At 40.4% G+C, this 27,490-nt stretch overlaps 3 protein-coding genes across 5 annotated transcripts in view; 1 reads left to right on the top strand and 2 right to left on the bottom strand.

Annotated features, from left to right (window-relative positions):
- pdgfrb (platelet-derived growth factor receptor, beta polypeptide) overlaps positions 1-9,802 on the bottom strand; it is a 31,726-nt gene extending 21,924 nt beyond the window's left edge. Inside the window, exons 1-2 of one of the 2 annotated variants that reach the window (XM_034092684.2) lie at positions 9,285-9,802; positions 350-424 (exon numbers count right to left, since the gene is read on the bottom strand). In XM_034092684.2, coding sequence (XP_033948575.1) covers positions 350-398 — 49 coding nt within the window. In that variant the 5' untranslated portion in view covers positions 399-424; positions 9,285-9,802. Of the gene's footprint in view, positions 1-349; positions 425-5,695; positions 5,719-9,284 lie in introns of those variants that run through there. The other variant, XM_034092685.1, reaches the window with a different exon arrangement.
- A 4,706-nt stretch (positions 9,803-14,508) lies between these two features.
- Positions 14,509-17,813, top strand: cdx1a (caudal type homeobox 1a). The gene is made up of 3 exons (XM_034092397.2): positions 14,509-14,845; positions 16,195-16,343; positions 17,577-17,813. Exons 1-3 carry the CDS (start codon positions 14,509-14,511, stop codon positions 17,760-17,762), a joined length of 672 nt encoding a protein of 223 aa, XP_033948288.1. The 3' UTR covers positions 17,763-17,813.
- Positions 17,814-21,763: 3,950 nt separating this feature from the next.
- On the bottom strand, positions 21,764-26,544 carry LOC117454214 (uncharacterized). Of its 2 annotated transcripts, none has more exons than XM_034093360.1 (6): positions 26,268-26,544; positions 25,297-25,614; positions 24,877-25,134; positions 24,567-24,791; positions 24,329-24,436; positions 21,764-22,744 (listed from the first exon to the last, which is right to left on the bottom strand). In XM_034093360.1, exons 1-6 carry the CDS (start codon positions 26,314-26,316, stop codon positions 22,560-22,562), a joined length of 1,143 nt encoding a protein of 380 aa, XP_033949251.1. In that variant the 5' UTR covers positions 26,317-26,544; the 3' UTR covers positions 21,764-22,559. The 2 variants fall into 2 exon arrangements, with proteins under 2 accessions (XP_033949251.1, XP_033949252.1); XM_034093361.1 differs by having other exon boundaries at positions 24,663-24,791.
- Positions 26,545-27,490: the final 946 nt, after the last annotated feature.

The raw sequence follows: 27,490 nt of genomic DNA, 5'->3' as shown, positions 1-27,490 counted from the left end.
GCATCAATGAAATAATTAATCCAAAAATAATCAATAAAGTGTCTTTATATATATATATTTATATGTCTATTAAAGTTTCCTTTACTTTATAACTTCATACACTGAATAACATTGTTGGAAGTCTACCCCCCTACCCACCCTAAAGAACATATTTCATAATGTTGTGTTAATGTAATGTTAAAGTTACAACCATGCATATATTAAGTTTTATTTGGATGCTTTTACATTTGAAACCTGTAAGATACAAAGCTTGCATACTAGGCTTGGCGTCATGCTCTTCGATTCCCTGCAAAACAACCTGCAGTCCTGTTTCAGATTTCCATTTGTGTTTGTTTATTGAAGCTCTCACCTGTCACTGTGACCGTCAGATGAAGCGCGGATGCCGTCACCCTCCTCATGGTAAAAGCATTCAATGCACTTTATTCTGCAGGACAAAAAGAGCGATGACAATGCTGATTAACCTTCATGTACCCTTAATGGAAATGTTACGGCCCCACATTGCCTTCAAAGTAAATGTTTCAAGAAGACAAAAGATCATTCTGTCAATAAAATATTCAAAAACTGCTGACATAGACCCACTGAACCCAGCACAACAGTTGACATCTCTCATGAGGCTTCATATCATGATGGATGTATTCCTGTCCTCATGAGCTTTAACAGATCAGGCAAAGCAGGAGTTTAGATATTAAATCACATTTTAAAAATGGTTTCCATCAAAGTAAATGCTCTGCTCTGCTAAGGAAACAACATATAATTAGTATGTCGTCAAGCTGCTTTCTTTAATGGTTTCTGGTCGTCAAACATGAGTCTGAGGTGCAGATGCAGTTCACTCTGGAGGTATTTTATGCCTCGCTGCACCAGGACAGAGCGACAATGTCTGTCTCTTTTTGTTCCCGGTTCACCGGCATTCTGCCCACTAACAAACGGGTCACTGTGTGCAGCTTTGCAACACGCTCACTGGCAACAACGCTGCGTCCAAGCCGTGCTGAGCCATTAATTGGTTTTGTTGTATACAAAAGTGAAAATGAGGGCATTCACACAAGCTGCTGACACAGTCGTGTACTCATGATTCTGAAAGTTGTTTAGGTTTTGATATATTAATAGGATATCATGTTGTATATCGACTTGATATCAGTGTTATTGGGGTCAAAGGTGATTAATACTTACTTTGCCATCCTCCCATACAAACATTAACCACTGTTACCATTGCCAGGAAAAAAGGCAGAAGGAGAGATTGAGGAGGGGAGGAATGGTTTGTTATTATGTTTGGGATGGGGGTTAAGCCTTGCAGCAAGCACACGTCTGGAAACAGTTAAGGATGGATCACAGGCCTGTACGCAAGAGGGTGGGAAAGAGAGTGAGGGCGGAAGAGCGTTCCTTGGGAAGAGCGAGGGTGGAGGAGGAAGTGAGGGAGGCAGTGGAAAAATTGTGAAATGTATCTTGAGCTATCTTACCCCATATAACGTTATTACTCGATAATTCATTCCAATTTTACAACTTCTATTTTAAGAAATGTGACTATCTTTAACCATTTTGTTTGAGAGATTACATCTCAATCTTATCTCAAAATTGTAGGTGTTTTGCTAATATTCATTTATCAATTGTCTGACAACATCACCTCAAAGACTGATTCTTCAAAAGTGAGTCCAATACACAGATTTAGTGATGGCTATTTTTAAGAGAGGACAGATGATTCGTCACTGGGGTAAGAAGTTCCATGACTAACAAATCAAAGCTAGTTACTCAAACCAGAGATACATGTTGTCTCTAAATTAACTGCCATTTGCATGTCCGCTCTCAAACCATAACCTCTTGAGTTGCTCCAAAAACATGGCTGGTCCATTTCCTCCCCAGCCTCCTGGTTCTAATAAAAAGGGGTGAAGGAGAGACGTTTTCTCCTTTGTGTCATAGTCCGCACATACACACATCCTAACTTGCACATGCGCTAAAGCACACACACACACACACACACACACACACACACACACACACACACACACACACACACACACACACACACACACACACACACACACACACACACACACACACACACACACACACACACACACACACACACACACACACACACACACACACACACACACAGTTCACGTTCCCACAGTATATCTCTGGAACTTTCCCAGGACCGCTGATACACTTGGGACCCTGCTGGTGATGACGGCGGGAGCAGGGGGGGCCACCTTCTCCCCGGGGGCCCCAGCAACAAGGGACAGTCCACTGAGGAAGCCATACATCAGCGCTTACGAGAACCATCGTGTCAGGGACGATGATTCTGAGCGACAACAGCCAAACGCGGCGACGCCAAAGCCATGTGTCTCTTGGCAGCATGAGGACTAACAAATCTTATTGTGACTGGCTGCTGATTCTATTTCTGCTTAGCCAAGCCTAAGAGCTACATTAGGGCCACTGCAGGATATGAGTTTACATCTGAGATCAGCAGAAAATTGAACAAGAAACTAGGTGTGTTCAAATCTTTTTTTGAGGTCTTTGAAAAGGACGGAAAGATAATGTTTGGCTACCGCAACATGATGAGGTTTCATGTTGACCAATGGGCAGGGGGGGGGACTTTGAGCAGAGAAGGAATTTGACCCTCAAGATATGATGAGCTGACAAGGATCAGAGGGCCATAGAGAGCCAGACGAGCACTTTAAAGAGTTAAGAGAGTGAACACTACAGCAATATCTAGCAAGTATTTGGAACATCAAAGTCAAAGTCTGTCTGCAAGGTTATCTTCAGAAACGGTTGAAAACATTTGTTGTGCTTTGTCACGGTTATATCTTTGATTTGTTTGAAGGGGTCAGGACACAAGTCAATCTGGCAAGCAGCTTTGACAGTATCTCATTAACTTTGACTTAATAAAAACAAGTGGTAGCAGTTTGACACGTAAAAAAAAGAAAACAAAACTTGTTGTTTGTAGCAGAGTCAAAAGTGGTGCTTGAGGATATTTACAGCTAGAATAATCCTTGATAATCAAAAAAGTCAGGTCAAGTGGCTTTCAATCTAAGGAGCTTGTGGAGGGTCTTAAAGATCTGAAAACATTTTTCTAACAGAGATGTTTATTTATGTCTTTTTAATCTTTGAAATGGGACACTACATTTCTGAAATGATTGTGGAGGTCAGTGTTTATGTAAGTGATGGCACAGTAATCGCCTTGACAGATAAACTGTTATCCCACTGTATATGTTTTCCCACAGATGCTGGGAATTTGGTGGCTGACTGACCCCTTTCTGGTTTTGATAAACAACGCTGCTACACTCAAAGTGTCACAAGCTAATGAGGAAGAATGCTAAAATCGACCTTAGCGGGACGCGCGCAGCCCACGCATAGCCCCACAGCAGCCCGTAATCCCACTCCTGGGATTATCTATATATACTGTAGCTGCATGTTTTATTCAAACATCTGGCAGCGATGAAGCAGTCCTCGATGAGGTGGGAACTGCTTTGTGAACCACGTTTGCAGCCAACTGTTTGCTCAAGTGGGTCCCAAGGGGGTTGCATTTAGAAAAAGTGTAATCTATAACAAAAGAGGAGAAAGATGTCCAAAAAGCAGCTGGAGAGCTCTGACTTCCTGTAAACCAAAGGAGGAATTTTTTTGTTCTTGTGTGGGTGTGAGGCTGTGATGCATCACTGACACAGCAGACCACCGCAAAAACTAACCAAATACTCATGGAGAAAAGAAGAGATGTCACAATGAGTAGAGGACAAAACGAAACTTCTAAAAGAGGAAAAATAGTTTTAAATAACAAGCTGCAGAAAAAGATGTAAACACACAATCAGGACTGAGAAAAACAAAAACAGATAACAGGAGAAAAACGAACTGAACAAATACATATCGACATGGAAGAACTTAACCAGTTAGACAAATGACAAAGCATGACAAATCAACGCACCACAAAAACACCGCACACAGCACCAGACTTGCAGACACACAGAATACAATTGATATGAAACACCACATTAAAGCACAGAGTGAGACAGCAGAGGGAGTGCACACACAGCTTACATCACACACACACTGATGTTTACTGAGTGTACAGGAAGCTGTTATCTGCAAAAAAACTTCTCTAATTTAGCGGTCACTTGTTTCCAATGCAAACAATTAGTGCTCAGATAAAACAATCACTGAACATTAAAGCTGCAGCGCAAAATAAATGCCCTCTTTTAGCTTTTACAAGGATGTGAAGTTGTGTTGGCCTATCTCTGAACAGCAGGACTTTGGCAAGCTCTGTGGGAAAAAAATGACCCAATGAGCCTATGCTAAAACAAACCTCCATTTTTATCACGGACCAACCCCCCTGAGACAAACCTTCTGGTCCCTCTGCAGCAGACCCACAATGCACTTCACCCATCCCATGCACCCTAGCTGTCCCCCTCTCTTGGCTAATACACACTGTACTTTGCCAGAGCTGTAATAATGAATGATGAGCCACAGGCCTATGAGTAAAAGGCCGTTTCAGCGCAGAGAGCACACATGTCATCAATGTGCTGTCAGAATTTGCTAAGTTACTGTAAACAGGAAATGTGTGCAGTCTGTTTATGGAGCCTGTGTTTGTATCATAAAAATCCATCTTTCATATTGAAGAAGGAGAAAAGAAGACAGTTACACTTCCAACTTGTGAGCTATGAATTTTTTTTGTTTTTGCAGAAATGTCAGGGCCTCATAAATAGGTTAGATTCCATGTGTTTGTTCAAAGCACTTTTCGAGCCATGTGTGCCATAAAGCTGCAGTAATAGACTTTTTCTGTCAGTTCCGGTGACCTTAACACTTAACAGAAGTTCCATGGAAATGTAGCACACTTTTTTAAACAGTTATTGGTGTTAGTTCCCTAGTCGGGTGCTATTAGGCAATTTCAGAAGATGAAAACATTACATTACATGTCACTTGTTAGACGCTTTTATCCAAAACGACTTACATTCTCAATACTGTGGGCAATCCCCACAGGAGCAATTTGGGGTGAAGTGTCTCAGGGACACAACGACATGCTGACTGCAGTGGGGTTTAAACCTGTGCACCCCTGACCCCGACACCAACGCACTAGTCCACTGCGCCACAGCCTCCCACAATAAGATAATGTAATAAAACGCTTGCCATTCAAATCTCAAACAATGAAAACAGAAAATGTTCACACATGGCATTTACGCTTCTGTCATGACGATCACAGTCTCCTCTTTGGTCCCAGATACAGATGTGATGTTTGCCTCTTTTTGATATTTAACTGACATGCAGATTTCTTTGCTAATTACTTTTCCCGATCTGAAAGCAACAATCTGAGGGGGGCTACAGAGTCAGGAGATCTTTCTCTGTTGTTTAATCAATAGAAACATGGAATATATACATATATGTAAAACATCAATAGAGACGTGCCACATATTTCTAAACTCAACTTGTCTGTATCACAATCGTTTTGGCTAACAATGCGAGGCACATTAATTCTGAAATTAAGTCTGACATTGTTATTGTGATAGCTGCAGTGGCTAACAGCATTAGTTTCAGTTTGATATATATGTCTCACTTACAGTGAACCCAAACAAGAAGCTGCCGTTCACAGCACTTTGAAAAATTATGTATCATCAAAAATGTATCCTGTAACTTTAGAGCTGGGAGCTGCACTAAAGCCACATAAAGTTTACAATATCATATCCTTGTTCTTTAAAAAAATGAAGTCCCTTACCGTTACTCCTGTTGATTAACCCCGCTGGTTTCATTTGGTTCAGCATTAGGACACAGTGACTGTGAGTGGTCTTACCTCAGCAACCAGAGCGACTCTGTACTCATGCTGAAGCAACACATGTTTGGGAAACTGTGGATTTTGGTTTGCTGCCTTTCAAACAGGGTTGTAAATGCTGTTTGTAGTGGCGGTGGGGGGATGTGAAGGGCTTCTGGGTAAAACTGACGGTTGTAGAATGACAGCCTTGGATGTGGCTAGTGTTTGAAATCAGTTTAATGGCCTAATTTTCGACTCATTTGGGAACCTAAATGAGGGGAAATAAATAAAATGACAAAAACTAAAGCAGCTGTTTTCATTGAAGTCACGTCAATTTTGCAGAACAAGTCAGGGCTAATCTGAGTGAGGTTGTTATTTTGTGTGTGCTTCGTCCCAACCCCAGCTAATGCAAACCACATATTGAGAATAAGGGGATATCAGGTATATGTGCTAGCATAAGCAACAGCACATCCTCCCACGCTATTTTGAGACCTCTGCACCCTCCTTTTTCCTGCACACCGGCCATCACCCCAACACTTGAGGGTATAAGCCCCTCAACCTGCCCTGTGAGAAATGGAGGACGCCTACACACACTTCCAGTCCATCTGACACACCCACCTCCCCTTAAAGTTAGAAACAGCTGAATACAATTAGTCCTGACTGGCTTTACGTTCCACTCCCTAAACTCAATAATGTTGGAAGGAAGAAGAAAACGCAGGAAAAAAGTGACAGTGAAGCATCACTCTGGCCTAAATTATTCAATGTGTGCAGATTTAGTCAAATTTAGCTGCAAAACAATCTTGGAACAGGTATTTTGGGTATTGACAAATCATATAACTGTTGCTCAACAATGTTACCACATTTCTCATAAACATAAGACAACCTGAGAGAAATACAAACTAGTCTCTGTTTTTCATTGTGTGGAATATTCGTATCTTGGAAAAGCAACAGCTGTTTTTCTTTGTCCGCCTGTTTCACTGCAGTACATCACCAATGCTAGCATGTTTTTGTTGGACCGAGGACAGCAACAACTCTAGAGAGAAAGAGTGGAGCTTTATAAGGATCTGATGGAAACATAACTTCCTGCTGAAAATCTGGATTGTTCTATGGTTATGGTGAACAAGCTTTGTTTTTGTTGATATATTTACCACAAAAGTTGCTCTTGTCTTTCCGTACAGCACATGCAGTGGACAGAACAGTCCAGAACATTATTTCCCTCTGCAATGTAGTTTAAATGTAGTTTGCCATATTTACAGTTTGTACAGCCTTGAAAATGACCTCTTTGCATTTTAAGAATGATTTCATGTGTGATATTATAAATCATAAAGAAACACTTCCTCCAGGAGTTGTCCTGCAGAGGTCCTGTGTTCTCTGGGGATGAGATGCAGCTGCCTGTCAGCTCTGTGAATGGGTGGGAGAGAAAGAAGGAGGGAAGGAAGGCCAGATGGACGGGCCGCTGTACAGGATGCTGCATCACAGCTCCACTTAGTCTAGCTGTGATTCAAATAATAAGTACCACATTTAAGAATCAGTGACCCATAGGCACGGCAGGGACATGAGACTGATATGATTTCTAAGAACCAACAGCTCAGTTGAAAAGTATGAGGGGTGAATTATGAATCAGCCAATAAGTGACTGAGTCAGAGTGTGAGTCAGACACTGCTATGTCTAATAAGTGTCAGAATAATCACGTGATAACATTTCTGATAGCTCTCTCTGCATTACTTTTTAAACTCTAAGCTGCATGCTGATCTGAACAACGTCACACTGGTCTTCAGAGCCCGGTTGCTGAACAGCTGTTAGTTCCGCTCAGAGTAGATAAATCACAAGAGGACAGAAAAAGGATGAATGTGTTTCAAAACTTGCTGCTGAGTGCAGGCTGTTACATATCGGCACATGTGAGCCAAGCCAGACTCCTGGCATGTTGTCTGCATGGTCATAATGTAAAGCACATTTTCTGAGAGCGGCTGGCATGTGGAGAGCCCGGAGAGCCAGGAAACAGCTGATGACGAAGGATTAGGTCTGGGCTGCGCTGCATCGGGGCCGGGGAGAAGAGCTTCAGTACATACCAGCAGCCTGACGCACAGGAAGAAAAATCCCCAACCGTCCAAAGACACATAAAACGTCACCATGTTTCACAAATCCAGTGCAATAAAGATCTGTCAAGAGTGTATTCACTGGTCCTGTGTTCAGCAGGAATCATCCGGCTGATGGTTAAACTACGACATGAATGCAACACCGTCTAATGCCATTGATGGTAAAGTATGACATGTATGCAGTTTCCCAAAAGCTCATCTAGACGACAGCACTAGACAAAGTCTGCACCGATATATCCACAAAGCCAGAGAAGATCCAAAACTTCAAAAAGAAACTCCCAACTGAAGGAGAGCAGCAGACACAAAAAACATGCCAACGTTGTTTTGACTTCAGTCTGAGCTAATTCAGAGAGGTCATCTGTGTGAAGATGATGAATGTGCAGCAAAGCAACCCAACAACCTAACACTACAGCAGCCGCACATAGTAGGGAAGTCAGGAAGCTTTCAGGTGCACAACATATGGCGGATTAGGGAGAAAAGACATGCATACCCCATGTGTCTGCCATGAAATAGCTCACATTGCTATAATGTTACTCATGCCAGGCACTTAAACCTTCTCCTGTGATGAATGAGAGGAGGTCTCTGCGTTCCTCAGACAAGACTGTATCACTACTTTATGAGGGTTTTCCTTTTTAAAAAGGATGGCCGAGTCTTGAAGTTGGGAATTGAGGTTGCTATGTGTTATCATTAGGAGATCCAGAGGATGCAGAGTGACTAATGCCGGGACTGATATCAGTACACAGCCACGGCTTTTCAATGAGCTTCTCAATGTAGCGATACACAGAGGATTGATTCTGTTAGGGCCATCCGCAAGGGAGGAAAGAGCCTGATGGTCTAGCGCCAGTTCACTCAGGGTGACTGAAGAGAGCTGTATAAACAAGCCCTTTAGCAGCGGAGCACAAAGTGGAGCACATACAAACAGCTTGTGCCATAAAGACCAGTGTGTGTGTGTTTGTGAGACCCTGGGATACCTTGTCTAACACATTCTCTTAGTGAGAAGGTAAACATTGTTAAAGTTGCGCTAGGTAAATAATGAAAAGGTGTCTATGTGCAGAGATGCAAGCCGTCACCGTGTTGACGTTTGAACAGGTTGCCCACACTCTTTCACATTGTAATTCCTGTTGTGTACACATGCAAGTATGTGGGGAAAAATACCGCCAACAGAAACACACTAAGTAGCAACAACATCACACCAAAACAGACATTACTTTTGTTGTCTTCAGCTGATGAACCTGCTTATTGTAGCACTTTAAATCAAAGGTAAACATGCAGTACAGAGCTGTAAGGATGAGGTGCATCCTCTCTAACAGACAGGCATGTAATCTGTCACAGTGGGTTAATGCAGGCTAAGTGCATTTTCACCACTTTGTACAGTTCATCTTCATTTCTGTCAACAGCTGTCAAGCACCCATGACTAAAAGTAAAATCTTTAACAATGACAGAGAAACAAGATCTCTTACCCTCAGAGTGATCCTACAAGTGTAGACTTCCCTCTCTGTCCGAGGAGTTTGTCTGCCAGCAGTCGGTCCCCTCCTTCTGAAATCAGAGGAAAGACTTCCAGCTGGTTGTCTCTACAGGGGCTGCTGCCTCAGATGTATAGATCCCTCAGATGTTCAGAGTCTGAGGTTAATCTCCGCTGTCCCGAGAGTCCGCCGGAGGAGGTACCGCTCTGAGCCCGGCTGTTTGTTTGGTCAAATCACAGCACCACAGGGGGCTCCTCTCCTCTCTCACACTCTGGAAAAGCCTGCCCACCGCTCCTAAAGACTGCTGTAAGTTTAAAAAGAAGTGTCCTCAATGGCTCACACACATACACACTCCCCTGACAGATTCACACAGAGGAGGGGGCCGCTGGTCCAGCCCGGTTGCAGCCAGAGTAAGAGTGAGTTGGAGAGGGAGGGAATTGTGAGTGGGAGTTTAGAAAAAAGCTTTAGAGGGAAGTTTTAAAAAGGAGTGTAGGGGGAAAGAGAAAAAACAGAGGGGGGAAACTTCAAATACAGATTGAGTTCTGCTTGTTGTTCTTCAGTAGCAGCTCAGAGGTCCCGGCTGGAGAGTTTTGTTTATGAATGGGGTGGCAGGCAACTGGAGGTGAACTGAGACGGTCTCTACTGGCAACAGGAATCTGGACCGCATCTAACCCCTCCATAAAACAACAAACACAATCAAAAGGAAGGAGTGAGTGAGAAGCCCAAGCTGGAAAAAAAAAGTGTTGGCAAAGCTCATGGTGGCCTGCTTTAGAAACAAACATCGAAGTCTCCGTTTCTCAGGCAAATAACATCACTTACAAAGTCCCGCTGCAGGAGTCAGGTGTAATAGAGGTTAAACACATAGGGCACATTTAACTTTGATTAACCCATTTAACCCTTACATGTATTCGTCTTTTTTTATTTCATGTCCTTTTCTATTAATCATACATAAAAAGAAATTCAACAAAGTCCTCACCCCCCTTTCTGACTCTTCATTCAATACCTCTGTTGCATGCATTGGCACTGTCCCTAATTTCTTCCTTTCCCATGAGTGAAGGGCTTGAAATTCATAATGCAACCCTGCAGCTGACCAAGGCTTTTCTCTCTAACAAGGGGTGGGGGGGGCAGACAGGGGGAGGGGGGGGGGGGGGCGCGGGCTAAATTGGACAGTAACTATGTTATCCTCTAATTGTGAGGGTAAATCTAAAGGCCCTGCTAGCAGTAATTAGAGAGCCGGTGAAGCCCCAGTTATTAGTTAGGAGGGGAGCAACACCACGCGGGACTGTTTCACTTCAACATCAGTCTATTTCTAACTATGTCATTAACACCTTCTTGCGATTTATCCACCGACTTTGCCCCATAAATCTACTTTTGTATGTTTAAGTACTTGCAATGTCAATTAAAATGTTTACAAGAGATCATATGAAGCAATAATACGTGACATTAACAATATGCAATGCAATCCTTTATCAGCTGAGATACACTATCTAAACACCCTGCAGCCCTAAAAGTGACACACTGGGTTTAAATCTCTAAAGTTAATCTAATAAAGGGAAAGTCTTCTAAAGTAAGAGTAAAAAAGCAGATATGTCTAACACAGCCTTTTGTTGTTACAAAAAGTGGTGGATAAACTGAACACAAGGGGGTGTCTGGCTTTATATATTTGTTTATCTAGCAGCTCGCTAAAGTGCCAAATCACATGATAAACCGGACTCATTCTGCTCCAACAACGCCCGGTCTATTCATCCTATCAGAACATTTAAAGGGTGGTTTCTCTCACAGCTGAAGTAGTGCGGGTGCGAGCACAGCAACAGGGGAAGGACCCAATTCCAGACAACGCAAGCAGACAGTAACAGTTTAGAGATTTATTGAAAAGGGAACAAATATATGCTTACTGGCATGTCCACTCAGAAGTAGCTTTGCCTCCACAGTGGAGCGAAGGGGCAGCTAAAGTTGAGGCTTGGTGAAAATGAGTGGGAAAAGGCTGCAAATATCTGCAGGGCTGATGAGGAACGTTGGAACAGGTGAGGAGCGGTGAGCAGGGAAGGTCAGGTGACTGTGACAGGAGAGAAAAGTCCGAGGGCATCTGGTGGACAGGAAGAGAACAGCAGTGAACGGGACTGAGAACGTGGGATTGTGGCTGGAAAGAGAGGCAGAACGTGATACAATGACCCTGTATGCTGGCCCTGTGTTTGTGTTTAGCTGGATTTCGGATAGAGCTAAAGGTTATCTCCCTGTCTGACAGCCAGTGGCCCCTGGAGGCCCCTGGGAGAGGGGGAAGGGAGCTAGAAGCAGGAAACTCTGGGGCTGAGGCCTGGACCTGGAGCTGAACTCAACACATCTCTGATAGATGAAGATGGATGAAGCCATTAAAGAACTGAAAGATAATACATTGTGCCGATAAAGGTTGTAATAGTAAGAGGCTTTGAAACAGGCCTACTCCATTCAGACCCAAACAAACCTGAAACTGAAACACTGGGGAGTTTACAACTGCAATAATCATCACCATATCAATGTTCTAAGATACCCTTTCTCTAAAAGTCAAATTAAAGAGCAACATTCACAGCAAAGCAAAGTAGGAGCAACTCAAATCATTGCTGAAACAATATGTTCATTATTCTACAAATAACCAATTGACAAAACAACATTTTACTATTTGATAGTAGATTGATAGAAATCTCTTTCTTCTCAAAGGTGATGCTTTAGTACCTTGTTATTGTTCAGACACAATACATTTTAAGAGATTGTTTTACTATTGTTTTGATTTAGTAGGGAAAAAATGAAGACATGTAAAAGTGTAAAAGTCCAACAAGAAAAATAATGAAAAACAAATTGTCCTGGTGACTATGTGTGTGAGACGCTCACCATGTAATCCCAACATCATGGTTCGAGTCCGGCCTGGGACCTCGGTGCATTTCATTCCTCTCTCTGGATATCATTTCCTGTCAGCTCGAACACTGTCTAATAAAATGCACCAGAAAAACATTACTTTCAAGAGAAAAACAAAACTGTGGACTGTCAAGTTAATTTAACATGTGCTACTTTTTTCTTACTCTGTCATCTGTGTTTTGTCGTTGTATGGAGTGTGTGGTTGCATTCAGACTATACAGACTCTGATTCAACTTCAATCACTTTCTGCAGCATTTTCCATGTTTTCTATCTCTATTTATAGGTTTAATTCAAATGTAAAAACACATTCATTTCATTGACTAAAATAGTTACCTTATTTAGTCCTGCATGGTGTCACCATAGTCATTTCTTAAATTAAAGTGTTTATGGTGTCTTTATATAAATATGTTGCTACTTTATTTAGTTGTTCAGTATATCATAATAAAGTATTCATATGCTTTTCGTGCTGCATCTAAATGACACAATTCATTCTCCACTTTTCAATGACTGTCAAAGTAAAGCAGAATCTGACTGGCATGATAGCTGCACTTAATAAGTACTGTTTGCAGGCTTTTTTTGGACTGTAAAAGGAAGTAAGACTGTGGAAGATGAAAGCCCTGGGTGTGTCTTGGCACCTACAGCAGCTAACTCTCTAACACATGTGAGCTTTTAGAAATGGTGAAAAGAGGCTACAAGGCTCTTATTAGTTCCCCCTCGACGATCTTGAATGTTGGGAAGACTAAAAGGAGTCCAGGGGGAACACTTTGTATTCTGTACAGTTTAAACTAAATATATACACAATAATGTAATATTCCCTACAGCAACCCCTAATTTAGAAACATATTAAAGATTAATACAGCCTAAAACAAGCTAATGTTTTCATTTTTTGGCAGGCAAGTGCTTTAAATAATGGGTATCTTTTTGGAGCTCTAATGTTTGACAAAAATATAAGTGTTTTAGGTTCATGTACAGCCAAACAGGCCAGTGTTTGCATCCACAAATGCTCTAATGCATGCAATAAGTGCTTAAACCACATTCTTTATTTTTAGCCAAGCTGTTATTACTGGGCGCAATGATCTATTGCATTTCCTAATAAGTGTTTGATATTGCACTTTCCCTAATGCTCAGGCCTGTTGCACTTTTCTCTCCATTAACATGCTTCATGCTAACAGCGGGAAGTTGATGATGAGTGTTCTAACCAAGATACTGACATTAACCTTTAATGGATCTTTGGTAGACTCAGAGGTAGAAGGAAATACATAGAGCATATTATTAATCTTATACATTTGGAACAGCAGGTTTGTATATTTGCAGGACTTCAGATTTCTTAAACTACCTGCCTGTATTTTGCTGCCCTCATGTGGATGTTTTAAGCAGGAATGTAGTGTAAAATAAACCTACAAAAAAACTTCATAATATCACTTTGCCAACTTATTTGCCACATAATCTTCTTGTTGACTTTATAGTGCAAAGTATTGAGGATAGTTTTATCTTCAAAGGGAACTAATGGAAAGACAAACACCTCACTGACCAACCTATACAATAATAATGTCCTAAAATCATATGTAATCTCTTATGTCAATGACACATGTTCTTTGTGAGCATTAGTCCTTTAATGTGACAAAGTACACTTATGAGGAACTTATTATTTCCTTGAATATGTCCATGTTATGCCTCTTCCATACATTTCACAGGCAAATATTGTGCTTTTCGTCCCACTACTTAAGTCTGGCAGCAACAGTATTAGCAACAATACTTCACAGAAAATACAATTATTTAAATCTAAAGAAATATAACATGCAATTTGAATATGTGTTTGCATGGTGTGGCAGTAAGACTCATGACCTTACATACAATATATATATATAATTGTTATTATGTATGTACATAGGTAAGACTTTGAAACATCACATTGTAGTATCACTTTTTTGTTGTACTCATGCCACCAGTGAGCCAACTCTATCTTGATTTACAATCTGTGTGCTGGTTATCACATGATGAGCCCTTCACGTATTGGAAATGACGGCCTTATCAAAATGGTCCGCCGGGGCAGACTGGGTAAATGAGGGTCAATGACCTCACCTCTCCAACAGGAGAACTGGCAGGTGGGTCTCAGGTAAAACGTGACGTCACAATGATACTTTTGAACTCCTAGGCAGTAAATCTATAAAGGTGTGTAGTCTTACTGCACAGGTAGCCAAACCTTGGACTGAAGTGAAAACAGAGCTCCAGAGGCTGCAGGGATAAACAAGGAGGACTAACATGCGCAGGTAGTTCGATTCGCCGAGGTCTAACGAGAGAGCCCCCCTACCTGTCGCACCAGGACACCGGCATGTACCCCAACTCGCAGTCGGCCAGACACCCGGCTCAGACACTTTCTTTGAACAGTCAGTACTTTCCGCCTCCGTATGACTTCACCGGGTTTCATCACGTCCCGGGAGTCGGGGACCCGTCGACAGGTGCCTGGAGCTCCATGTACGCTCCCCGGGAAGAGTACGCGTACAGCTTCCCGGGGTCAAGCCCCAGCAGCGCGGCGCAGGCCAGCTTCTCTTCCCCGGAGCTGAGCGGCACGCCCACCCCTGCTGGAGGGGGGTCGTTCACCCCGTACAACTTCATCTCAGGACAGGACCCCTTCGGTCCCAAGAGGAGACCACATGAAACCGTTTCAGGTGAGACTTCAATACCTGATACCATGGTGCTATTAAGGCCTATTAAATGCTGCGTGATAATAGTAAACACTGTATTTGCCTATGATTAATAACCCATAAAAGATATCATCATCATCATCATCATCTTCATAGTCATCCATGTATTAATTAATAATACAACTAATCATAAGACATAATTGAAACATGTGAAAATGGACACACCAACAAGCTCCTAAAGTATTAACATATATTACTCATAGAATTGGGATAGTGCCTTTATTATTTAGAAACATTTAAAAACATATACTTTAAAGAATTCAATTTTTTTTAAAAATCAAAATAAATAAATAAAAACGCTTATCTGAAGTTGTTTGAACAAACATGTTGTGGTCTGTCTTGGATCACATATCTTAATTGGCCAGGAAATGTGACAGGAAAATCCTCTAGATAAAAAAGGTTCTCAAACTTTATAAAGCATTACTTTTTATAAGATAAGATACTTGTTTCAATTTCAAAATGATGACAAACTTAACCCCTGGAGTTGAGTGGGTGTTTAGATGACAGCAATAGTAAAACGCATATTCATAGACAGGAACACATTCAACACGTAGAGTAAAGTCAGACTGACTGCACACACACATTTATCATGATTTCTTCGCCTCTCCCTTCCGCCAGCATGGCTTGAGATGTCAAAGCAAAGCTAACAGTGGCGGCCGTGAAGTCTGGAGAAATGTCCCTCCCCACCCTCTCTGTCCACTGGGTGGGTGCAGAAGAGTGACAACTTAGATAACAGGTGCACTACAGGAACTCTGCCGAAAGCAACCAAATATCCTCCACATGCGTGTGTGTGTGTGTGTGTGTGTGTGTGTGTGTGTGTGTGTGTGTGTGTGTGTGTGTGTGTGTGTGTGTGTGTGTGTGTGTGTGTGTGTGTGTGTGTGTGTGTGTGTGTGTGTGTGTGTGTGTGTGTGTGTGTGTGACTGTGCGTGAGTCTGCCTTGATCGATGCTGTCACGTGGTCAAGATTTTCGATCAATAACTCTGACTCACCCTTTTCTTAAGAGTGTGTGTGTGTGCATATGTATGAATAGCTGCCTGTGTAAACACCTGTGTAAACACCACTCGCAGGGATAAGCAGAGCCACTGATGCAATGGAATCTTTAGTTAGCGTGATTAATAGAGTTGATGAGGCTTTAAGTGGCGCCTGAACTTGAACATGGCACCAGACGTCTTCAAGTTAGCCATCTGTTTGAACGTTCACGTGACTCACTGACATTATCATGTTTTACTCACCTATTTATTTACATTCACTAAGTCAATCATCCACATTGTATTTATTGTTGTACTAAATCAGGGTTGTTTTGTGTGATTCAGGAACCAAGACTCGCACTAAGGACAAGTACCGGGTGGTGTACACCGACCAGCAACGCCTGGAGCTAGAGAAGGAGTTTCAGTTCAACCGCTACATCACCATGAGGAGGAAGACCGAGCTGTCATTGACGCTAGGCCTCTCTGAGAGACAGGTGAGAGAGGAGTGAGTTTTCAGCTACTTAAATATAGAGGCTTCCTGTTGTTATCTGTTCGGTATCACACTGAACTTAATATGCTTGGGTTAAGAATGACTTTTAAAGGAAGTCACTTTGGACTTTAAGAAATTGGGATGTTCATTGTCACTATTGTCTGAAACGTTATGGACTATTAATTGATTTATTTTGAAAATAATCTGCAAATGTAATCGATAATATAAATAATAGTTAGTTGCAGCCCCAGTGTAGACACACCGTCTTTCTGCAAACTCTATCGGCCGGGGAATGCTGTGAAAAAGGACTGAAAGACTTCCTTTACTGTATCTAACTATATCAATCTTAATGTACATCATTTGATATTTAAAAATGCAGCATAAGCTAGTGTTCATACCAGACCGAACAAACTGTAGCACCAACACCCTGGATGATACTGTTCTTCTTTCAAATTATACATACTTTCAGTCTGAAGACTGGGTTGAAAACAAACAAAATAAACTATCACAAGTAATTCAAAGGAACTGCAAGAAAGAAGGCCTATTTTTAGACAAAAAAATCTAAGAAAATAAGCTTATTCTGTTGTACCCCCATGGTATGGCTATTGACATTGTTGATATTTAAGTGATTTTATCAAGTGTGATTCCTAAAAAAACAGCTACTCTTACAGTACATTACATTTGGTCCATGTTTTGCCTGGTGGTGTATTGTTTTTATTGCCATACATCCTTTAACAATCCCATTTGTAGACACCAGCTTTAGAATAAACCTCTTTAAACCATAATGTTATGTGGTCGAACAAAACATCTGATACAAGTAGTGTTAATGTCCTTTATCTTGTCAAACCACTGTTGAGTGCAACAAAGTAATTCTAGGAAAGAAGGAAATTACTGAACTTGCTTTGCTCATTAACAGACATTAGTCTCCTTTTCATTGTCTTTGGATCAGCTCCAGACTTTAACAACACAAGTTTGAAACTTCTGGCTTTAAGAGAGAGTAGGTCATCTTCTCATATATTGAATGAACTTTTATAGTTGGTTCAAATAATATATTGGATTTATTAGTTTCGGTGATGTTTCCAGAAGTATAGAAATATACAAACAAAAAGCTAAATCCAGTGCAAGTGGTCAAAGACAACACAGTCGATAACAGCTAAAGACAGAAAATACAACTCAATAGAAAGTCAAAGAACACATCCTATTCCTAATCAATATGTTTTTGATCCTGAAATCCTAGGTGAAGATTTGGTTTCAGAACAGACGTGCCAAAGAGAGGAAGATAAACCGTAAGAAGCTGCAGAACTCTCAGCAGGCCTCCACAACCACCCCCACCCCGCCTGCTCAGGGTGGGCCCGCTGACTCCCACATCCCCACCAGCCCCAGCAGCAACATTTTGTCTGACACTATATCAGAGGAATACTAGGTGGATTTAATATGAAAGACTGATTCAGCATGAAATATGTACATAGCGTTGTTGTGTTTTATAATGTTACCACAGATTGAATGGCGATGATTCGCATCAACATGACGTCATAATGCTGCACCTCATGCCTTTCACAATGACAAGCACTACATGTCTGTTGCACTGATTGTTTTTAGTGGGCTTCTCAAACCACTAGTCTTTAGCGTGTTGATATCATTTTTAGAACCACAATACTCAATTTAGGACAAGAGTCACTGAATATCCTTTCACTTGGGAAACGTGCAAACCATCTTTAAGAAAGGTTTTTTGGTTGATAAGTGACAATGCACTTATGGTCAAGTATCTGCTTCATGAGTAAGACAGTAAGACAAACAAATTAAACAGATCCTAAGTGGGCTAGGATCTGTTTAATTTGACTTCATTTAAGGAATTATGTCTCAAAATCTCTCTAGAGCGTTACAATTATAATGTGGCTTTTGACCTAATAAAAAGGGAATTACAATGATGCTTCATTTCTCTTCATTAGTTTGAATGAGCACAGAATGGAAAATAATGCGAAAGACGGGTAAAGCATAAACGTGTGATGCCAATTTTCAACATCCCTTTAATGTTTCTGTTGAATTATTTATGCAGGATTTAACATGGGAATAGATCATTACAATTATAAACAAATGGGTTACATTAAGGGATGAGAAAGCAGCTGTATGATGTAATGGAAAGGGTTGATGCACATAAACATTAAGAAATGTTCTGTCAAACAAGTGTATGATGAAATGCAGTTAAAACCTTTTTACTTTTTACTTGAAACGTCTTCTTTTTTTTAGCAACAAGACTGTGATAACATCAAGAAAAAACTGACAGCAACTTGTTTAAACAATTTGTTTGCCACTTCCTGAAAAACAGCTTCCACATGCGTCATGCTCTATCGACATTGCTTTGTCAGAGTATTTTAATTAGAAAAGTCACTGCTTATCTAGTCTTTTGGGACCTACAGTATGCAATGTTAAAGTATGAACTACATTTACATGATAGCAAAATGAACACACGTTTAGATTGGTTTGTGTTAGTTAGATTTTCACTTACAAAAGAGGAAGGTAACACATAAAAACGTACTGCTGACCACAGGTGGCTAGAGATTGCAAAAACAATCGTTTCGAAATCAAGTGTTATGCCACCAACTTTGTGCAACTCACCGTGTATTTATATACAATCATCGTGTGCAGCGTCTTCTATTTCAAGAAGTCACAATAGTATCTTTGTATGTTCAAAAGTGAAGCCACGTCATGCCGAGTGCATATGTTTTTTCCGTTCTTTAGCATTGATTTGTGTGTCCATCTGCTTTTTACTGCACAACTATCTGACACAATCACACACAGACCATCTTCATGATGAGTTGTTACAGCTAATCAGGAAGTGTAACCTTTGTGAAAAGCTGTACCTGCCTACAACATGACTCAAAACTAATAAATTCATGGAATTACATGACGAGATGAACTGCGTTTTGTACCATAATGGTTTATTGAAACATACAATAATACAGGCTGTATTACAGGATGATCTTTTCAAAGAAACCTATATATCTATCTATGTTGCAAATGTATTATCTTTTCAATTTACACACGGCATCTACTGCACGTCTGTCCGTCCTGGGAGAGGGATCCCTCCTCTGTTGCTCTCCCTGAGGTTTCTCCCATGTTCCCTTTAAACTGTGGGTTTTCTCCGGAAGTTTTTCCTTGTACGATGTGAGGGTCTAAGGACAGAGGGTCTAAGGACAGAGGGTCTAAGGACAGAGGGTGTCGTATTGTCATACTGATATTCTGTACACACTGTGAAGTCCACTGAGACAAATTTGTGATATTGGGCTATATAACTAAACGTTGATTGATTGATTGATCTCCAAACATCAATTTCTTTAATGAGCACTCTTCAACAGTAACTATCTGTATGTACACATACCCAGTAAGTACTCTAACATCAATCATTTTGAATCACATGATTCTTTCTCTGTACAAATAAGTAATACATTATTTTAATATGAAGTTATAAGTCAGCTTCAGGACATCTTCAATCAAAAGCTGACTTACCCACGATTAAACATTTGGCACCAACCACCAGTTTTGGTTTTGTAGTTACTGTAAATATAGTTGGCATGCCAGGGTCACATGAATGGACATCAACCATATCACATGGTTTTTATGAGGGAAAAATAAAAGTTTCATAGTGGTTCAACCAAATGTTATCCATCGTTTGGTTGCGATGCGGCCTAATCTTTATTTTGACTATGTTATTCACATATTAAAAGCATTACAGGTCCAACAATACTCACTGGCATCGATACGTTTTGGTATCTGTTTAATCATTGTATTGAACAAAGTCTTTCTGGCTGACAAACAGGACTGGATTGTTGGAGCAGTTTTATAACACTTCTTGTATGTTGTCAATTATTTGCTCAGAAGATTATGCCAGTCAGAAGTTCAACTGTGTTTCAACAAGAGGGTTAAACAAAAATAATCATCTCAGGGTTGTTTAAGGACGCTATCATGAACCATAAACACCAATGTTATGGCTCTATGGATCAGCTGAACGGTAGTGCCTGGTTGTTAACCTTTAACCTCGGGCTATCAAACCAAACCAAACCTGTATACTCTCTCTTTGAAAAGAAAATATCTCCTACATTAACATAGGAAAACATAGTTGACTATAGCCCTACTTATGCTATAAGAGCATAAGTAGGGCTTGAAGAAGGATAAGCCTAACGCATGAGACTCAACGAGCTGAAGCCTTCCAATATTGAAATGGTGATTCTGCCATTTTTGCTGTTTATGGTTACATCTTGTGCAGTCGAGCACGCCCTCCGTTAGGTTGAAGCCGCCGAATGGTTAACTTGAGGCAGGAAAAACTCAACAAAGGTTTGAAGTTTTCAGAGAATCTGGCATTTGATGTGTTTATTATTGTTTGTTGTCTCAGATGTTATTAGTTCTTGCAGAAAAATTGATGCATTGGGTCAGAGCCAAAATACATGTAAAATGTCTTAGGCATTTGTCTGTGTAAGTGTAACTGAGATATTTAGATTGGTTGAAATCAAATATTGGGTTGTTTTATGTGATTAAAGCAACCTTTGAAGAATCAATGTTAGCTTACGTTAATATTCTACGGGCTCAGACTATAGCTTTTACAGTACTGTTTTACTGTGCTGTCATGGCACAGAAATGAATCGAATGATCGAATTAAAATGTGACAGTTGACAATGACAAATCAGTGGCGTTGTTCTTAACTGACTTAATTTTAAACATTTGTTCTCCTCGTCTATTAAAATGAAGAGCCCTTAGTAAGTAAAATGTGTCTGTTGAATATTATCACAAAGCTACCGCAGATGAATAACATTGATAAATACATTGTTATTTGTATGTTGCGTTCTGCGCTGAAAGACACGGAGAAAAAAGGAAGCGCTTGATATAGAAATAAGCTAATGGTGTTAAAAGATAATACCGTGCGAGTCCCGGAGGTTGTCCACAGTGAGTGCAACATCCTATTTTAAAAGGTTTGACATCTTACAGTATCAAGAAACACTGAACAACACACACACTATAGTTACAGGCATTTCTGAGGCAAGTTATTAAACTGTATGCCATCTACATCGAATAAATTACAAACAAGGACAATTCCCCAATTGGACTGCACATAAGAGTAAGCAGCACTACAGTACACAACTGACACTTTCATTTCACTGTTTCACCATGATGCAACATGGGTAATACCTCGCAGACTATTTTGTCGGACTGACCTAGGAAACTAATATGTGGTTGCTTCAGACTGCCTTATACGTGACATTTCTCTGCAAACTTATCTCATTACAAGCGAGCCAAAGGAAGATAACACCGTCACATTTAGAGATTAGCTCCCCCAACGCACCTAACCAGCACAAGCATGCTCAGGCCATCAGCTTTTCTATGAAACAGTTACATACCTGGCAAGTTTTCAAAAATGATCACACAGCTCGATAAGATGTAATGTAATAATTTATTGATGACAAATGTTCTTTCTTCCTTCGAGAAAGACAGTTTTTCAGCAAAAATGAGCAGTCATTGCCATAATGTGTGCAAATGAGGAAGTGGTTATTCAGAGCGGTGCGCTTGTCTGCAGTTCAGGGTTATATAACTAAATGCATTGTAAAGGCAAAATTATATTAGCATTATTTTATATTTACAGTGGGTCAACAATGTATTAAAAAAGTGAACATCCTCATGAATTAGAAACAAGCATAAAAATAACGCAAATATGATTGTAATATTGGATAATGTTATTTAAAACAACAATTAAAATGCTTTTGAAATCAAACAAGGAATTTTAAATAAACCACAAAAGCATAACAATAATAATAATATCTATGAATGAAAATAAAAATTGTATTTACATTAAATGAACCCGCATCCTTAATGTATTTTAACTTTAAACAGGCTTCTGGCAGAGGTCCCGAAAGACTATACAAGAGAAAATGTTGACCTGTATCTTGTCAAAACATCATTAGGTGTATAATTTATGTATTCTGAAGAAATAAAGGAAAATCATTATTAATATTATAAGTATTATTATTGCAGGTTTTTTAACAATACAAATAGAAACAGAAATCAATGATATGAAGCGATAGATTTACAGAGTCAAAGTGAATGAAAAAGTGTAACTGTGCTCTGCTGTGACCCTGTTGCCGTTCTGATGACAGGACGAGGAGGATCTGGACAAAGAGACCCTTCCTGCCTTTCACGGTGCAGTCTTTGTCAAATGACTGAACTCTGGGAATCACCTGCCTCTTTGCACCTTGGCGTACACACATTCCTCTTCTGTGGGATCAGCAGTCGGCGGAGGGCGCTCTGAGAACTTGACCTGGCCGTACTCCACGTCCGGCTCGGCCCTCTGCTGGAGCAGCCGCCCCGACCGCTGCTTGATCTTGACAACAGCATAGGTCAACTCCTGTTCATCTTCATCTGCAGAGTGAATACATAAACAACACAATCATCTTAAAGGTCACCTATTATGCAAAATCCACTTTTTCATGTCTTTTATACAAACATGATGTTAAACAGGTGTCCCCTCTGCGTAAAGAGATTCTGAAAGTTTCAGGAACAAAAGATTCGCTCTCTTTTTATATAAAAGCCTGTCTGAAAATGAGCTGATCAGATTTTGGCCACTTTATGATGTCATAACGATTTTTTGGCTTGTGTAACCATTAGCCAATCACCAACCAAGGTAACACCCGCCCACCTTATCACCTGGGCGTGGGGAGTGGCTTCTTATTTCCATCTAAAGACAGAGAATCAGCACTTTTGAAACAGGGCTGAAACAGAGGGGATTATGGGATGCTAAAATGATCAGTTTGGTATTTCGAGCCAAACACTTGAGAGACATGTTTTGTAATGATCTGAGACCTATAATATATTGATGAAAAACAGTATCATCGGGGACCTTTAAACTAACTGCTGCAATGGTGGAAAGTAGTTTACCTAAGTATCAATTTGAGGTTTCTTTCCTCCATATCACTTTCTGCATATGCTTCACTACAATAACAATAAGCTCCATGGCTAACAACAGTAAGTTCCTGCGGTGAAACAAATGCATGAGTAATGTTACGACCCCTCCCTCTCTGCTCAGTGTGGCTGCTGCTCTCTGGTCGTTAATCAACAGTGGGGACACCTGTGAGTGTCTCCACTGAGGCTATAAAGTCAGTAGGGGCTCGGACTGGTAGCCGTAGGGTCGCTGGTTCAGGCCCCCGAACAGACTTCAAATATGGAGTGTGGACTACTTGGACAGGTCCCAGTTCACCTCCTGGGCCCTGCCGCGGTGCCCTTGAGCAAGGTACCGGACCCCCCACTCCCCATTGCTCCCCGAGTGCTGTACAATAGCTGCCCACTGCTCCCAGTACTAGGATGGGTGAAAAGCAGAGACCAAATGTCACTGTGTGTGCTGTGTAGCTACATGTATGTGTGACCAATAAAGACGGTTTCATCCTCCAATGATATGTATCTATTCTGTCTATTGTCTCTCTGCATGAGCCATCCAGGCCAAGTTTGGTTTTTACCTCGCCCGCTACACACACTTTACACTCACCCTTACATGTTGTCACTTTAATAAATGCAGGGCTAACTGTCCCCTCTTGTTGCACTCCTTGAGCCGGTGTGTGACAGTAGTATTGATGTCATGGTATAATAGTATGTCAGTCACAGGGGACATGTTTATATTGAGTACTTTTACCTTTAAATACTTTAAGTACATTTTCCTGATTATACTTACGTTGGTTCACTAAAGTAAAATATATAATACGTCCAACACTACAGGGTGTTTGTACAGTTGGTTGTTAAACAGATTGTTTGTTTTTTGTTATTTACCTACCAATATGTGTATGTTTTCCTCGTCAAGTTTCCAAAGTGGGCTCAATCTTATTATCTTATTTTCGGACAAGAAACAAATTACTTGTATTGCCAAAAATGTCAAACTGTTTGTTGCATCTGTAAATACAGAAATAAACTGTGAATGCAGCGATGTGTACGAAAAAAGGAAGTTGTGTTCTGTACCGGTGGGCTGGTTGCTTGTTTTTTTTCTCTGAGCACAGACGACAGCCACCCCGACCACCAACAGAAGAACCAGTGCAGAGAGAACACCGGCCATTATTGGCCAGTTTCCTGTTTCAACAACGAGACACAAGATATTTAAATATCAGGCCTTCACTACAGGTGTGTTATGGAGACACACAAACAAAAAAGGGGGGAATTACTTTAATAATCCATTGTTGCAGTGTTAGTTGTCACTTACTAATGTACCATGGGTCATCTTCAGAGAGGGGAGTCACAGTTTGATCCCAGGATGTGATGTTAGTGCAGGGGTTAATTGACACTGTACTCTCCTTACCCGCAGTGGAGGTTTCTGGGATGGTGGTAGGAGATGTTGTTGTTGGTTCAACACACAGCGTATTGTTAGCTTCAAACACCCACTGTGATATCTGTGTCCCATTTGAGGTGCAGTTAATGAATATGAAGCCTGTGGGAAATAATCAGATACATGACTGATGTGCAGTTAATCATCCATGTCTTATTCATCAAACTGTTTCGACTCATCTTCTCACCACAGTTAGAGATCTTCTCTCCGTTAGAGACCTCACTGACGTTATTCCTGACGGAGCAGGCCACTGCTCCTGAGACGTGTTGTCTCAGAGTGATGCTGTTAGTCTCAGTATTTACAGAGAGGAGCTCAGTGTCTGTCAGTGAGCCTCCATCCAGAGTCCAGCTGTACTGAGGACTGTCCCCTCCCCCAGAGGAGCAGGAGACCCTCTTCTCTCCCTGGGACAGACACTCAGAGGCCAGCAGGACAGAGGACACAGGAGCTGAAGGAAACACACTCTGATGACTTTTCATATTAACACCATCTAAGTCATTTTTTGCAGTTTTTAGTACAGAACAGACAGATATATTTTAGACTTTTTAAACTTTGTATGCGTGTCTATTCATTTGACTAAATCCCCCAGGAGATAAAAAAACATATTTACCTTGAATGGTCAGTCGTAGAGCCCATTTCTCTTTTAATTGTTTGCTGTCACTGATTTCAAAATGATATTCAGCACTGTCATTCCTGCTGAGGTTGTTCACACTAAATGTTCCATCACTTGGATTAAATGAGGATCTGCTTTTTATGGTATTCGATACAATCGTATTATTTAGCACAAAAAGTATTATTGCTGACGATTTGTACAATTTGTATCTTTCTGTTTGTACAGCCCTGTTGATCAGCTTTAGGACCACAGTTCCTCCCAAAGGACTGAAGCACTGAGCTCCATCCTGTCTGCCGTCACAGTGGGTTTCCAAACCTGGAATGTTTGAAAACATTTTGAATGTAAATTATTTGAATATAAACAACCATCGAAATATCAATTTATGTACATTATGCAAACAGTCGGTTATTGTTGTAAGTGAATTACACTGGCCAATGACTGCAAAACAGGTTCAGTTGCATAACCACACCCAGTCAGTACGTAACCTTCTGTACTACAGAGGTTTGTTTATAAATGATAGCAAAATAAACAAGTTTACTATGTGTTAGGCGAAAATGTTAAATAATGCAAAAGATATTGAGATAAATTCAACTTAAAGTGATTGGTGTATTCTGATATAACTGCAATAACCATACAGTGTCTGATTTTAAACTTAAGAGGAAATTCAGGTAAATTGTATTAATGATCAAACAGATTAAATATCTGAACCGTCAGAGGTGAAGCTCTGAATTCTGAGTATGTGGAAATGAAGTTGAATATATTCAGTTGAAGTAGATCATTATACTATATTATATAAGAAGCCTCTATCCTCAGTATTTGAACTGCATTACACATCACTGAGGATGTCAATGACTTTACTGGAAACCAATGTCTGAGCACAAAGGGCTGTAAAACATTTTATTCACATAATATTAAAGCTATATATATATATATATATATATATCAGTGTTTAAAGTTAAACAGCTCACCGTGAGAGACTCCGAGTATCAAGACCAGCAGTCCAACCACAGCCTTCATGTCTCCTCAGTGTTCAGTCAGCAACTTTCAGACACACTTCTCTACTTTCCACCAACACCGTACACTGAACAGCCGGAGATATGTCCTGTTAGTGATCAGCCTCAGAGGATAATTACTGTAACCTTTCAGCAAAGCGTTGTTATATTCATCTTTTTTTGGATCGAAAGAAAAGGAAGTGATATCTGTGTCACTTCCACTTTTGGCCTCCACCAAGATGGCCTCTGTGCATGGGTGATGGACTGAGAGGAACAGAGGGAAACATTCCGCCTTTTAAACGGAAAGAGGGTTTGAGACTAACAGCTGTCCTTTTCTTGTTTTCCATGTAGCAATATTGACAACAAAATGAAACTGTTAAATGTCATTTCCACATTTTACCGAATTAGCAAACTGCCTCTCACTCACCAGCAGATCATTGTTTTTAAGCCATTTTAAACAAACATTAAATCTATCTGCACACCAAACTGTATTTTAAATTCTGATTCAAACAGTCAAATGAACACTTGAATAATTCACAAATAATGACAGTGATCCTAATATCATTTTACAGGGGTAAAACAGCATTACACAGATTCACACTATTTGCCAACTAATGTTTGCAGCATAAATATATATTGAATATATTCGTTGCAATACTTTATCAATAACACCGCCGAAACAATTCTGAGGCTTTTGTCCTCTGACAAAATCAACATGCAGTTAAAGGATTATTAGTTTGTCTTCTGTCAGAGTCTTTTTTTATAACTAAGGCAATAATGTGCCCTACTTTTCTGACTGGACAGAACAATACTTTGCCATCAAACTATAATTGCAGGATCACAACCGTTCAACAAAGGCTCTTTATTTGTACTTAGTTTTTTAGAAACTAGTTTAATTTGGTTAGCCTAATGGTCTTCACAGCTTCCTGCTGAATATGAAAGGAATTCATTTTGGTCAAATGTAAAGCTCAAAGCTGTTCTGACATATTGGTTGATGCAAGTGTTAGTTAGGGTGGTGGCTGCTGTGTAATTCATTACATGGAAAAAGAAAGTAGATGATTCAACTTTCAGTTATTTCACTTCTCTCTCTCTTTAGACTCTGTTGCCTTCTATTGATATAAGGAACATTCCCTAAACTATTTAAATACATGTGACATTGCTCTTGTAGTAATACACATATATGTTTATATTTTAACCTC

The sequence above is a fragment of the Pseudochaenichthys georgianus genome, chromosome 10 (assembly GCF_902827115.2).
Source record: "Pseudochaenichthys georgianus chromosome 10, fPseGeo1.2, whole genome shotgun sequence".
NCBI lineage: Eukaryota > Metazoa > Chordata > Actinopteri > Perciformes > Channichthyidae > Pseudochaenichthys > Pseudochaenichthys georgianus.
Note: the sequence above shows the minus strand (reverse complement) of the source record. Positions and strands in the feature narration are given on the sequence as shown.

Coding starts and splice junctions, on each gene's coding strand:
- cdx1a (XM_034092397.2), top strand. CDS start 14,509: ATGTACCCCAACTCGCAGTCGGCCAGACACCCGGCTCAGACACTTTCT. Junction 14,846..16,194: donor ACCACATGAAACCGTTTCAG/GTGAGACTTCAA, acceptor TGTGTGATTCAG/GAACCAAGACTCGCACTAAG. Junction 16,344..17,576: donor TAGGCCTCTCTGAGAGACAG/GTGAGAGAGGAG, acceptor CTGAAATCCTAG/GTGAAGATTTGGTTTCAGAA.
- LOC117454214 (XM_034093360.1), bottom strand. CDS start 26,316: ATGAAGGCTGTGGTTGGACTGCTGGTCTTGATACTCGGAGTCTCTCAC. Junction 25,615..26,267: donor GATACTCGGAGTCTCTCACG/GTGAGCTGTTTA, acceptor CAAACATTCCAG/GTTTGGAAACCCACTGTGAC. Junction 22,745..24,328: donor AACAAGCAACCAGCCCACCG/GTACAGAACACA, acceptor TTCACTCTGCAG/ATGAAGATGAACAGGAGTTG.